At 37.0% G+C, this 15,112-nt stretch overlaps 1 protein-coding gene across 1 annotated transcript in view; it reads right to left on the bottom strand.

Annotated features, from left to right (window-relative positions):
• Window positions 1-9,528: 9,528 nt before the first annotated feature.
• Window positions 9,529-15,112, bottom strand: part of LOC105420308 (uncharacterized) — a 31,328-nt gene continuing 25,744 nt past the window's right edge. Inside the window, exon 3 of the mRNA XM_011623501.3 lies at window positions 9,529-10,423. Coding sequence (XP_011621803.2) covers window positions 9,923-10,423 — 501 coding nt within the window. The 3' untranslated portion in view covers window positions 9,529-9,922. The remainder of the gene's footprint in view (window positions 10,424-15,112) is intronic.

Genomic DNA, 15,112 nt, shown 5'->3' with positions numbered 1-15,112 from the left:
ACAATGACTGAGGTGAGACGTTTCCATGGTTTAACGACATTTTACAGGAGGATTATTAAAAATTTCAGCAACATAATGGCCTCCATAATTGATTTTATGAAGTGAGATGAGGGGTGACAGAAAGAATGACGAGTACCTTGGTCTTTGCACTTCCAGACTTTGAAAAGGTTTTTCAAGTGGAGTGTGATGCCTTAAAGGAAGGAATTGGAGGTATGAGGGTTGACCCGTGGCCTTCTTTACCAAGAAATTGAGTGGGGCAAATATTAATTATTCTACTTACAATGTGCAGTTATATGCTGTAGTTCAAGCCTTGAGACATTCTAGGCACTACTTCATTCAAAGATAATTTATCTTATTGTAAGACAATGAAGCTTTGAAGTGTTTGAGTGCTCACAAGAAACTGAATTGTAGGAACAAGTGGGACTCTTACAAGAGTTCACTTTCATAATCCACCACAAATCAGGTAGCAAAAGCAAGGTGGTTGATACCCTCAGCTTAAGGTGTCATCTCCTTGTACAGCTGCCACCTCAATGGTAAGTTTTGACTCCCTGCCTGAGGCTTATATTACCGATCCATGCTTCTCTAAACTCCTTGAGCAACTTGCACAAGGAGAAAGGGAAACGTGTTATTTTTGTTCTGTAGAATGGTTTCCTCTTCAAAGGGCTTTGCATTCATGCGGGGTCGCTTTGCATTGAAATCATGGGTGAGATGCACGATGACAACCTCAGCGGTCACTTTGGGTGAGGTAAGACCACCACCCTAATGGAAGAGAAGTACTTTTGGCCAAAACTAAAGAGAGATGCCAACCACTTCGTGCAGCGCTGCCGATTGTGCCAATTGGAGAGGAGTAGATCTTAAAACACCGGCCTTTACACTCCCTTACCCATCTTTGACCGACCATGGATAGATGTGAGTATGGACTTCGTGATGGGGCTTCCCCGCACCTAGAGAGGCAGTGACTCTATTGTCGTGGAGGTAGATAGGCTCTAAAATGGCCCACTTCATTCCTTGCCAAAACACTTTAGATGCAACTCAAGCGGCTGATATTTCTTTAAGGAGGTGGTCCACCTTCATGGTGTGCCAAAGACCATCACTGCTGCTTGAGACATAAGATTTGTGAACCATTTTTTAGAAAACCTTGTTGAAAAACAATAGACAATAAACTGCAATATAGTAATGCCTATCACTCTCAAATTGATGACGAAACTAAGATCGTCAACCAAAGCCTGGGAGATTTATTGAGGAGCCTTGTCAAGGACAAGCCTTCTAAATGGGATCAAGTTTTACCTCAAGTAGAATTTTCTTATAACAGTTCTCTTAATCGATCCACTGGGAAGGTGGTCTATGGCCAGCCACCAAGCAAGGTGCTTGATCTATTCCCTATGCCGAAGGGGGGTGCGAGCTAGCGTTTATGCACAACCGTTAGCCGAGAACATTGAAGGACCCCATTAACAAATTATGGAAAGGCTACAAATGTCGTACGACAAGTACAATGCCGATGTCAACTTGTATAGCTACAAAAAGACCTTCGAAGTAGGAGACTTGGAAATGGTGTCCTTTGGCTGGGTGCTTTCCCAGAGACAATTACCATAAGCTTTACATACCCAAAACCAAAATTACCATAAGCTTAATCATAAGAAAATTGGCTCTTGTCGAGTACTTCAAAAGATGGGGCAAAATGCCTACAAGGTCGAGTTTCTTGAAGGATATAAAATCTCTCAAATTTTTAACATTTTCAATCTATATGAGTATTCTAGCGAGGTTGATGTGGAAGGTGATTCTAGGTGGGAAGCATATTGTCTATCTAGGGACAAGGTAGAGAGGATATTGGATAGCTAGATCATCTCTGACCGCCATAGATATTACATTTAGTATTTGATACAGTGGAAGGGCCAACCCAATGTAGAGAGTTTGTGGATTTCTAAAGAAGAATCGATGAAGATTGAGCCTTGTGATGAGATGCGGACATTCCCCATGCTGCAGTTCCCTCTGGTCTGTTCCCAGATTGGATTAGGAGAACATCCGAGTGATTGCCTTCACAGATCCAAACACGCTCTCACCAGTAACACAATAAGAATAGGACCGACGTAGTTGTTGTAGGGATCCAGAATTTCTAAACTCAATGTATTTAAGAGTCGTTTTGTTTATTGATCAAGGTTCAATGAGGAGCCCAAAGGTGCTTTTATAAAGATCAAAAAACCCTTGAGGAGTTCTTTGTGGATTTGAACTCGAGGACGAGTTCTCTTTAACCCGATGAGATTGATGAAGAAAATAAAATAAAGTCTTGTTGACATTTTGTGAGGTATTTTGGGTATCTTTTTTTGGAATGGACTTTTATAAATTTACAAAAAGGGTAGGAGATTCCATTTAAATTTTGAGCATGGGAAAAATTAGGAGGGAAAGGTTAGAAATTGAATCTTAAATTTTGTTTGGGAAGAAGTATTGAGCATGGGGATGGTGTCCATTAATACTCCTAAAAACTTTAAGTGTACATGGCTCAGGAAAAGGTTTATTGTATGGCTTGGAAAGGGGTAAGGTCCATTAATGTCCCTAAGAAAATTCAGAGAGCTTTGACTTAGAAGCCAAATCAAGTATATTAAAAGAGGGGGATTTTACCTTGTTGGAATCAATGTTTTTGCTATAAAATCTCATAAATGTGGAACTTAGTTCTCATTTTTTGATGTCTCTGAACCCTCATACAAGCTATTGAAGCTAGGCTTTGTTAGCTTTAACCTGTTATCTATGAATAAAAAAACGTTACATTTTCTGCTCATGATCAATAGCAATGAATGTATGCAAAAAAAAAAAAGTCATTTGTTGAAGGAACAGAAAAAAATACCTGTTGAAGAGCCAAACAAGGAAGGGAATATAAGGAACTTACCTTTCTCGCTCCTCATCCTCCTCGCTATTCTCTCTCCATTGAATCCCCAAGATATCTCAGATGAGCTTTTGCCAAAAATTACGAGAAAATCTCTCATTTGGAATGAATTTAGAGAGAGAAGAGAAGGGCGTAAGGGTTTACCCCTTTCTTTCACGGGAGTTATGGATCGGGTATATCTCATAGGTCAAAAGTTGGGTATTATAGTTTGGCGGAAACACCTTTATAAAGACTTTGGATAATTAAGCAACAAATTGGAAATAATTACTTGTTATAGACTTTATAAGGAAATATGACTATAGAACTTAAAAAAATAGTCCCTATTTTTTCTTAATTGGCACAAAAAGAAGAAGAAGAAGTCTTGTGCATATAGATCTTCCTTGTATCAAGTCAATGAAAAAAATAATAATAAAAAGATCCAGTAAGTTATATATGGGAGTAAGTGTAGCAAACTGACTCTGATACCAATGTTAGGACCCAATAATATATCAATAAATAAATATAATTGATAAACAACTTATTCGGACAACCTTAAGAGTCCTCATTGGTGAATCTCATTCACCATGCATCTCTATTTTTCATCCTTCTCTATCTTTTCTTTACTTAAGGGGTTAACCTCTTTTTACAGATAACCATTTGGTTGTAACTCTCACATTCATGGTCTATAGGAGTTGAGATCCAAGTATAACTCATACCTTAATTCCATAAAGAGCAGCTAATTAGGATTAACAAGTTGTCACCAAATTGTTAATCTTATGTAATGAGCTAAACTTGTCATTGGTGTAATGACTCACATAATAGGATGTCATCCAAGCATTCCTATAATTTGATAAAAGATATTTAAAAATTAAATAATTTTGTACATCTATAATATAAAAAAACAATTCTTACAAGGAATCCAAACATATCACTGGGTTTTCCCTCTAGTGACAGTAGGTTTTCCCTCAAATGCAACATCGTATAAAAGCTAGAAAATTGATCCTAGTATATAACAATGCCTCATGTCAACCACATGGGATTTCATATATACCATACAATATGGCTTTTGTACCATTATTGAAAAATAAATTCCCGGGAGAAAAGGGCTTGATAGGCCACATTTCCAACAAATTGAACTCCTTAGTTTCTACCTTTCTCTGTCTTTTATCTTTGTTCTACATCTCTAGCAAGAAAACATAACCAATAAAGATTGTTTGTCATGAACTCACACTTTTAAGAATTACACATAGTTGTCCATGTAACAAGTCAAACACCAAGTGCTCTATATGTGCCTGCTCACCAATAATGTATACTAGACTATCAACAAAGTGAACCACCACAAATTTACCAATACAATGTTTAAAGACTTGATTCATCACCCTCACAAAAGCATTAGGAGTATTAGAGAGGTCAAATGGCATCAACAACCACTCATAAAGACCCTCACATGTTTTAAATGTCATCTTCTACTTATCCCCTAGTCGAATACAAATTTTGTGGTACCCACTTTTCAAATCTATCTTCAAAAACACAGTAATACTGGCCAGCATAACTAACATATCATTAAGGCATGGAATTGGGAGGTGGAACTTGATCATGATCTAGTTAATAGGCCTGTGTCTACACACATGCGCTAAGTCCCATTTTAGGTGTCAATAAGGCCGGGATAGCACATGGACTCTTTCTCTCTAATAATCGCCATATGTAGAAGCTTTGTGACCAGTCTCTATAATTCTTTATGCTTCTTTGGGCTGATTCTATTTGTGGCCTTTTTTGGTAGGCTAGACCCAAAAATGAGGTCTATGTAATGTTGGATGCCCCATATGGATGGTAATCCCTCAGAAAGCTCATCCATATGATATCAAAATAACCCCTCATTAATAGCCCTAACTATTGTAGAACTGAACTAACATGCTGCTTCTCCACTGCATACAACATTCTGGACTCCACCAACCATTCTATAAACTTGATGGAGGGCAAAAGTCTTTTTATTTTTTATTTTTATTCAATTTCAATGATGTATATTGTAGTTTTAGTTTTAGGGTTTATTTCTAGGTTTTTAGGATTTCTAGGGTTTTTATTTTTTTATTTACTATTCACTCATTATTGTTCATGTGTTACTGTTCACGTGTTACTATTCATACGTTACTGTTCACATGTTATTGTTCACACATTACTATTCACGTTTTACTTATCACAGGGGTATTTTTAGAATTTTGATAATTTTTTAGGGGTATTTAGACTATTAAATATTTACTTCAGTCACAAGTTAAGGGTTTCATAGGCTTATAAATGTTGGATGTCATAGTTTAGAGGAGATGTTACTGAAATAAATTTTATTTTGTGAAAGAGAAAAGTTATTCTTCTCTTGGCTTGATATAATACAGCCATGTTCTTTCTCTCTTCTTGCTAATTTTACTGGTTTAAGGTTCAGGAGAACGGTGGATTCAATTTCCCACAATTTCTCCCTGCATCAAGTGGTATCAGAGCATGGTTCGAGGACGACTGGAGATTGTAATGCCTTATCGTAGAGGTCTTAACCATAGGGAAGCCCATCCGATCCGACTACACAAGGAAATCAACAAGTCCTACTGCTGCGCAAGCGGTGCCAGCAAAAGCATGCCCCAAACAAAGAGGAAACTACAAGGATAGATCCAAATTGTAAGGGTTTTTATGGAGAATGGCACAAATCAAAGTCCAACTCAGAGTTGGAGCGGAATGATGAAGTTGCCTTCAACCACCCGTCCTACGCACGCGCTCCATGTTGGAAGCCTCATGTTCGGGAGAATAAATTATAAGATTTAGTCGATTTACATAATTTGAAGGAAAACGAAGTTGATCTTGGTGTAGGTTGCATTGAAAGTCAGAAGGTTGTAGATTGGGATCTGCCACCAATTTTGATACATACTTAGATGATGAACAAGATTTTAGAAGAGATCTAATATCTTATGGTGATCAAGATTTCGTGTGTGAACCGATCTTTGACGAAGAAAGATAAAGATCTAGAACATCTAGGAGATTTACGTTATTGAAATCAGAGTAGTGTAGTTGAAGTGTGATCGACTCAGAATCAGCAAATTGTGGCCCTGATTTCAAAAAGTGATCAAATAAATGTTGAGAAAACCTCTAAGCCTATAAATTGAGTTTAAAAGTATCTTACATGACTTTCGATGCGAGTTTACAAATAATTGAAATTGATAAATTTGCATGGATTCCTCATTATCCCTATCAGGACACATTTCTTGATGAATTTTTTTTTACCTCGAATAGTATATGAACCGACAAAGAAAAAGAAAGTCAAAGAATGGGGTTTTGATGTTGAATTCATCTTAACACACTTCAGAACTCAAGGACGAGTTTTCTACAACAACGGGAGAATAATTGAGGGAAAAAATCTTCTTATTTTGTATTTTTATTCAATTTCAACGATGTATATTGTAGTTTTAGTTTTAGGGTTTATTTCTAGGTTTTTTGGATTTCTAGGGTTTTTTTTTATTTATTTACTATTCACACATTACTCTTTATGTGTTACAGTTCACGCGTTAGTATTCATGCATTACTGTTCACATGGGTATTTTTGAAATTTTTGTATTGTTTTAGGGGTGTTTTAGAGTATTAAATATTTACTTGAGTCTCAAGTTAAATTAGGGTTTCATAGGCTTATAAAATGTTGGATGTCATAGTTTAGAGGAGAAGTTATTAGAATAAATTTTATTTTATGAAAGAAGAAAGTTCTTATTCTCTTGGCTTGATTTACAACTATGTTCTTTCTCTCTTCTTGCTGATTTTACTTGTTTAAGGTTCAGGAGAGCAGTGGATTCAATTTCCCACCTTTGCTCCCTACTTCAAACTCCACCAAAGAAAGGAGGTTAGTACACTCATCATCTGATTTAGAGGTATTTTCCTTCTTAGATGGACCATTTGACAAATGAATAAGTATTTATAAACCCATCATGAATAGTATGCCTATCATATTTAGAGGTATTTTCCGTCTTAGATGGACCTTTTGACAAAGGAATAGGTATTTTTAAACCCATCATGAACAGTATGCCTATCATATTGCAACGGTCTACCTAACGATAAATTATATGCATTCATAGATACGACAACACCCCATATCTCATCTTTATAGTGCTCTGCAATAGAAAAAGACACGAGGCTGTTACCTCATTTCTTTTCTTGAACCAAGCTATCTTGTATGGCTTTCGGTGGCTTTCATCTTAAATTTCAACTTGTCCATTGTCTTCTAAGAAATAATATTTTTTCAACTTCCTCTATCAATGATAAGATTACACACCTTCCCATGGGCAGTGCATCGTATGTGAAAAAATATTAGTGTGCAACCATTCAGCCTTGTCTACTACTAGAGTTATGGTCATGTTGCGTCAGGTCACCAAAGCCTCCCCATGGTCATTAAATGTCACTATAGGCTCTTCTTCCTCAAGTTCTTCATCATAAGTAGGATCACCATCAAATGACAACTTGTTGTCCGCTTCAAAAACTTCTTCAGAAAAAGTGTAGCCGACTTCTTATTCGGATACTAAGAAGAGATGTGTCTGATTCATGAACACGTAAAGGACTTAACAATGTTATTATTTAAGCAATTTGGGCGACTAGAACTACCCCTAGTACCCGCAGTACCCTGCTATTTGGGTGAACCAACAGACCGTGAGATCTGTTAAGCCATCAAATTCCCACTTTTTCCTCTAAAATCGCTTCCACAACCACTTGTACCACCTTGAGCTACGCTCACCTTGATGATGGATGCCTTTGCTAAGCTTCAACATTAACTGTAAGGTTGTAAGCTTCATCTAAGGTCCAATAACATTGTAGCATCACCAATCTTGTATAGATGCTCTCAGTCCACTACATAGCGAGCTAGGGATTATTCCACTCTTTCAAACACATTACTTCAAGCCATCAATTGATAAAATTCATTTGTGTACTCTTTCACACTTTTCTCCTTGATAAAAGGTATTCATCCTATGATATAGGGATTGCAAATAGAGTTTAATTAAGTATTTCTACTTTAAAATCTTTTTCATTTTCTCCGAGGTATTAATTTTTGGACTTTCTCATTCTCCACCTTCTAGCTCTAAGTTGTTCCCACAATGTCAAGGCACATTTCTTCAATTTTATGCGAATAATTTTTATTTTTTATTTTCAAGTGCCTCCTTAAAATCAAAAACTTTACTTGGAGTATTTAGTCTGTCTATGAACTCCTCAGGTTGAGGCTTACCATCAAAGTCGAGGATATAATCCATGTCATAAACCTTAGAGTCATGCTTCCCACCTCTAGGCTTTATGTCGTTGTCCTCATCACTCAACTCCTCATGCAGAGCGTGACGATGAAAATGATTGAATTCGACATCTTCATGGGTGGAAAGATCTTTGTCTTGCCCACAATTGATATTTGCGAGCTACTGCATAAGTCGTTGAACTTGCCTTCTAAGATGATAAATCACCTCATCCTTGGGATCACATGGTAGATCTATGAGAGCTCCCCTTCTCAGCTTCGTCCCATTGCTTTGAGCTTTTCGAAATCACAAATCCTAGTATCGAATCAATAAACCTAGTTCAAATCAGTAAGTTTGTAGGCTGAATTTAACAAACCATAGCAAAACTCAACAAACATTTAGCTAAAGAAAAAACAATCCTGGTCAAAAATCAGCAAATCGTAGGCTTCACTGTAGTTTCTTAGCATTGCTGTTGAAGAAACCTAGGCTGACTCCTGATTGATGTAGAAAATTTGAACAGAAAATCAACACAATTTTACGCAAATCAAAGCAAATCTCCTGAAGAAACTCGAGGTTTCCCCTACACAAAACCCAAACTAAGACTCACCAAAGCACCAAGCTTCTCTTTCTTTCCCTGGAAATCACATGAATGACCCCTCAAGGTCCCACGGACCTTTATTATATTATTATTTAATGTTCAAGATATTAAATGTCCATATAATAAATAAAATGACCTAAAAGTCCCAACTTGAGTGACTTTTAAATTAAATGATTTTGAATATAAATAAAATGGCTAGAAAGTTCCTAAATGGTCCAGAAAATAAAAGCAATTAAAACTAGTAGAAAATAATAAATGTAAATGACACTAAAATAAATAGAAAATCATCCCTAGCAACATTTGTTCCTCTTGTTCTTCTTGGTAGCCCTCCTAGGATTCACATCCTCTAAATATACATGAGAATAACGAGGAATATACTAGAAGATACACATACTTTGTCAACTTGATGCACTTTGCACATCATAAGCAAAGAGAGCATAAAATGCTCATGAGAGTCGAAATGTAGATGAAATGTAAATCAATAGAACATCTTAAAACCTCTTAAACTAGAGTATACATGTAGGCATCATGATATTAGTTCTTCACTCATGCCCAAAACTAGAATATATATCATAGAGTTTATAGCCTTCATCCTATTGTACATATCATTTAAGAATTAAGATTAATATAACCGGTGGCTTCCTATGAAAACCCCACTATTTAACTTTCCCAAAACTATAATTTAATAGCTCTTTGAGTCCATTTTTCCTATCCCAAAACTTGTTGGCATTGGACCACAATCAGCCACTGATTTTATCATAGCCATTCTCCTGAGAAGTTTGAGATACAGCTGAACATCAGACCCATTGGCCATTCAAAAAACATAGCAATCAATATTACAATTAGAAACACATATCTACTATTATTCCACAATAGTTAAAACAACTGAAGTAACCGTAGCAGAACTAAGAACCAAGGCAGACGAATATACAAAAATTCCTTCACAATTGAGATCATTTAGTCTGATATACAAAATACATACCTGATCTCAAACCAAAAATTTCAAGAAAATTGAGGTAGTAAACAATAACAACAGAACCTGACTACAACCATGCCTATCCAGCAGTGCTTACAACCCATCAAATCAAGCAGCACACCAAGAAGAACAAGAAACTATATCCAGAAAGAAAAACCAATCACATACCACCTATTTCCTCAAAGGTGCACTGCCCTCCTGATCTAAACTCAGTAAAGCAGCAGCATAACTATCCTCTAAATCTGCAAAACATTTCACCCTCGTCTATGAAACACATCCAAAGAACTTCTGCAACTACGAGAAGGGATACCAATCTCAGCGACTCCTTTATAATTCATAGAGAAACAATCATTTCTTCTGCATTTCCCATCACCTATTCTTGCCACATGCTCGCTAACAGCAGCCCTCTGCAGTTGAAGCAGTGCAAGCATGCTCCCAGCAACCACTATAAGTCTTTGAAACATCGTTCTATTCCACAGAAACCTAAAAGATAAGCTAAATAACCACCTCCTCTTACCATGCATCCTCATATTAATACTTTTCAGAGTGTTTTGCTCAGGAGTATTTTCTGGGTTTTCAGGTAATGCGTTCTTAGGAAGTGGGCAATACGCACATTCAGAGAATGAGTCTTTTGATTTGGGATTGTGGAATTTCAACACATCAGTTGCTTGTTGCCTCTTTAGGAGGGACAGGCGGCTCTCTTCCAGCCTAAGTATGGCCGTATGCCTTTGTGATTGATGCTGTGAAAGCAGTCTCTGGACATAGAAATCAATAATCAAAGATTTAGTATCACAGAGAAAGGGGCATCTTTTTCAACTCATTGAAGAGAACTGTTCCAAAACATGTGAAAGGATTAAGTTGAAAATACCAAGAAAGAAAAGAAAAGCAAAGGAAACCATAACTGTATGCAATGCTCTCAATGCATGATAGCTGCACGGTAGTGGTAACAGCAGTCAGAAGCCAATAAGAACTATAATGACAAAAAAGAAACAACAAAATTAAAAAGGGTGTTTACACAAGGTTGCAATCTCAAACAATCAAATTAGGGTGCACCACCAAACTTTGTCATGGGATAGAATTTTGGTGTTGAAAATTCTTAGGATGGTGTGAGAATCTACTTTTTTCTCTTATTAAATTCCAGAAATGGTTCAAATCAAGTAGATCTATAAACACATGAAAATCTTGAAAATAGACGGTCCAGATAATGTGTTGCAAGATATATTATTTTTACATGAAATCTCTATTTTTCTCCATATATATACATCTCAATATTGATATGATCAACTAAATAGTTTTCCAACATCAAAACAACCTTTTTCAGAAGATTTTAGAGGTGCACCTTAATTCTACATTTTAAGGTATCAACCTTATATGAACTTTTTTTATTTAAAAATAATAGTAATAATAATGAGAAATCTTGGTCTTTCATCATGCCTTCATGCTGCTTGATAGAATAGGAAATATCAGTAGCTAAAATCGAACGAGTAAATTATTTGAAGAGCTTTGGGGCATTGTTAAAGAGGAACTCATGGCGTTCAGTCAAGTGTTTTTTGGGAGGAAGAGTATCAATAATAGCTTGAACTCCAAATACATAGCTTTAATTCCGAAGTAGTAATATAAAAAATCTTAGTATTCATAGAAAACAAGTATACGTAGCTTGAACTCCACAGTCATGGCTTCAATCTTTCATAGGATTTTAGGCTATTAGTCAATAGGGAATCATGTATAAATTTTTTCCAAATGTGCTAGCATTGCATGAGAAGGTAAGCTTCAAATATAACATATCAATGTTTTAGGGTATTTTTCGACACTTGTATTCCCGATATGAATAAGGAGAAAGCCAATCGTGACCTAGGCCCGTAGGCGCTAAAGGGCCTGCGGACCGTGGAAGCATTGTTGAAATAAACCTTGATCCGAAGTGAATTTTTGAAAGGCAATAGATGGGTCCCAAAAAGCATGTGTAGGTAGAATTTGACTCCTTAAGGACACCCGCCAAGTTTCGTGGCGATCCGACGACGTTAAGGTGGATCAAAGACAAAACCAGGTTTCAAGTTCGGCCTCTAGCATGCTGAAAATGCACCTTATAACTACAACCCTATCACCGGAACTTCAGATAAGCACCAGACCACTTCCAATGGATTCTGAAGTTCTGAAAGCCCCAGATATCAAATTTCAATTCATTTGGACGCTTCTGGACCATCATGTGGACGACTTACCCAAAAAAGGTGGGTTACACACTATTCTGGTGCACCCTCGGTAAATCAGTTTCCCTTATAATGGAAATTGTATAATATGATTTCGGGATCACCTTTGAAAGGTCATAACTTCTTCATCATAAGTTGGTCGAGCTCAAATTTCAAGAGAGAAGCCATATTAGAGAGAAGCCGCTTAAGAAAACTCATGCTTTACAGATTTTTGCAAAGAGATCCCTTCAATCAAATGGTCATATCACAAAGCCCCGACTCGGATCGACTTGAAAATGGGTCTGTTGCGATCGTGACGTTGAGGGCTTCGATCCAAAGTACCATCATACATGATAAGTGACCGAAAATGCCGTATTTTGAGGATGCAAAAAAGGGTATTTTCCGGCGACTGGAATCCATATTCCGAGCAAAATTCCCCAATTCGAAAAGTGAGAGTCCGGCCACCAAATTGAGCCATTCTTGTCACCAAATGACTGTGACGACTTCCCGTTGTTCCATGATAGAAAGATCGAACTAAAGCACCAAGAAAAGGACAAGATTAGAGATCTAAGATGGCAAAATCCCCATCTTTTGTTGGATTTCACCAAGAGCTCAATACTTCAATTTGAGGATCAAAAAATATGTCAAAACCATTGCCTTGCCAAGACCATCACTTTCGCGACATTCTTTTTGCTTGAAGGTTGCCGACAAGACCCAAAACGGGCCTTGGATGACCACCACAGCCTATGGCCCCTTTTAGGGAACCATCTTGCCATTTTCGAGATTGTGAGTAAGGGCAAAATAGTCATTTTGCCCCAAAAAAGGGATTCAATTTAATTCATAGAAAATGTATTTTTTAGCAATTTTAGTTACTTTTGAGCATCCATCCTTGTTTTTAAGGGAGTGCTATATAAGAATTTGTAACCCTAAGATCAAGAGGAGAAATTAATGAGATTTGTCCCTCAAGCTTAAGAATTCAATTGATTTTTACTTGGTTTGGCAATATTCTCCCTACCCCTTTTTCACTCAAAGAGAGGAGAGAGAAAACTTTCTCCATAAGCCACTACCCCTAGAACTTCCCACTTCCAACTTAGCTACCGGCTCGGTCCAAGGAGCCCACTAGGTAATTCCTTCCTCTTTCTCTCTCTTCTCTCACTTTCTCTCTCCCTTCTCTTTCCCTCTACATTTCCCTCTTTCTCTCTACCTTTCCCTCTTTCTCTCTCTTCCTCTTCCTTTCTCTCTCTCACTCTCCCGTTCTCTTTCTTTCTCTCTCTTCCCTTCTCTCTTTCTCTTACCCTCTTCTCTCCCCTCTCTTTCCCTCTTTCTCTCTCCTCTCTCTTCTCTTCTCTCCTTCTGTCTCTGTCTCTTTCTCCCTCCTCTTTCTTCTCTCTATTCTCTTCTCTCTTTCTTTCTCTTTCTTTCTCCTCTTTTTTCTTTCTCTTCTCTCTTTTCTTCTCTCTTTCTCTTTTTTTCTCTCTTCCCTTCTCTCTCTTTCTCTCTCTCCCTCATGGTTAACCGGACTGGCAGCTAAGCTGCTGGCTTGCCTCTCTCCCTTCCTTTTTTCTCTCCTCACTTCTTCTTTTCTCTCTCTTCTTGCCTTTCTTCTCTCTCATCTCTCTCTTTCTCTCTCTCCCTCATGGGTAACCGGGCTGACAGTTAAGCCGTCAGCCTGCCTCTCGCCCTTCTCTTTCCTTCTCCCTTTTCCTTCTCTCTCTCTTCCCCTTCATTTCTCTCATCTCCCCCCTCTTCTTCTCTCTCATCTCTCTCTTTCTCTCTCTCCAAGCCCGACCGACAGCTAAGCCACCGGTCCCTTCTCTTTTCTTCTCTTCTCCTTCTCTCTCTTTTTCTTCTTCTCTTTCTTCTCTCTTTTTTTTCTTCTTCTTCTTCTTCTTCTCTTTCTCTCTCTAAAACCAATCGGCAGCTAAGCCGTCAATCCCTTCTCTTCTCTCTTCTTCTCTTGTCCTTCTCTCTCTATCTTCTTCTTTCACTCTCTCTTTAAAAACCAACCGATAGCTAAGCTGCTGGTCTCTTCTCTCCTCTACACGTTCTCCCCAGCTCTCTCTTTTTCTTCTTCTCTCTCTATCTAAAACCAACCGGTGGCTAAGCTACTTGTAACAATCCTAAACTTAAAAAAATAAGAAAATAAAAATAAAAAAGATAATAAATAAAAAACCTTTTACCTTTGATGGTCCATACAAATAATTTGGTCCTTAGGGACCATCATTTTTTTTGCACTTTACTTTCACTTTTTGTTTCGTGTGCCACGTCCTATAGGGACGTGGGCTTTAAGTGTTAACGTAACACCTCATGTATGAGGTGGGTTAATAATATATTATAATAATATTTTTTTGTGTTTAAAAAGAGGAGAACGAGTTGGATTCTCTCTCTGCAAAAACACTTTCTCTTACGCCCCTCCCTCTCAGTAACGTTGAGCCCTTTTTGTGAATTAAAGAACGTAGTGAACTCCTTCTCTCTAGTAGAATTTTACCGAAAGTTCCCTCTCAAATATTATAGTAAATGATTTCACTATCCTGAAAAAATAGTCGGTTCTCCATTTTTATACTTTAATTCTGTGAGCATATGGTATCATTTTTTTCTATTAAAATTATTATTTTTGTTTATTAGAAATTTAGACATTGTAAAATATTAAAAATAAAATTTCTGCCTATTATTATGACTTTTAGACACTGTAAAATTTATGTGTAAGTGATGTCATTTCTGGTAAAATCATTATGTGAAAAATTGATATATCTACAATTAATTATAATACTGCCAATACTGTGAGATTTATGCATTTAATTGTATTTTTGTTTGTCTATGAATTTTAAATACTAGAAGTTTTACCTATTCCTGTAAAATAATTAATTATGAAATTACATTCCATAAAATTGTGATATTTATGTGTTTAACCTACGATTTCTATAAAAGCTCATTGATAATTGACTGCCTATTGGATTCCAATTCAAATATGCCTGTTCGATCTGCTACCTTTCTGCAATTTTTATCCAAATTGTTTGATTGGTTACTTACAAATATTTCAACGAAAGTAATTATTTAAATTGCTTCAAGTGAATTCCTGTTAATGATTTCAACGATCCTTTGAATATACGATGTTGATGCTTTCTGATGTTAAAGAGTTTCTGAGAAATTTTAAGTATGCGTCGTGGTACGCCGGTGAGGTAAGTTTGGACCTGCAGGGATTGTTTGGACCTATCCGATTATGCCCGTAGGGACTATTTGGACTCACCGGGACGCCGGTGA

The sequence above is a fragment of the Amborella trichopoda genome, chromosome 1 (assembly GCF_054954075.1).
Source record: "Amborella trichopoda isolate Santa Cruz 75 chromosome 1, AtrichopodaSantaCruz75HAP2 v2.0, whole genome shotgun sequence".
Classification (NCBI taxonomy): Eukaryota; Viridiplantae; Streptophyta; class Magnoliopsida; order Amborellales; family Amborellaceae; genus Amborella; species Amborella trichopoda.
Note: the sequence above shows the minus strand (reverse complement) of the source record. Positions and strands in the feature narration are given on the sequence as shown.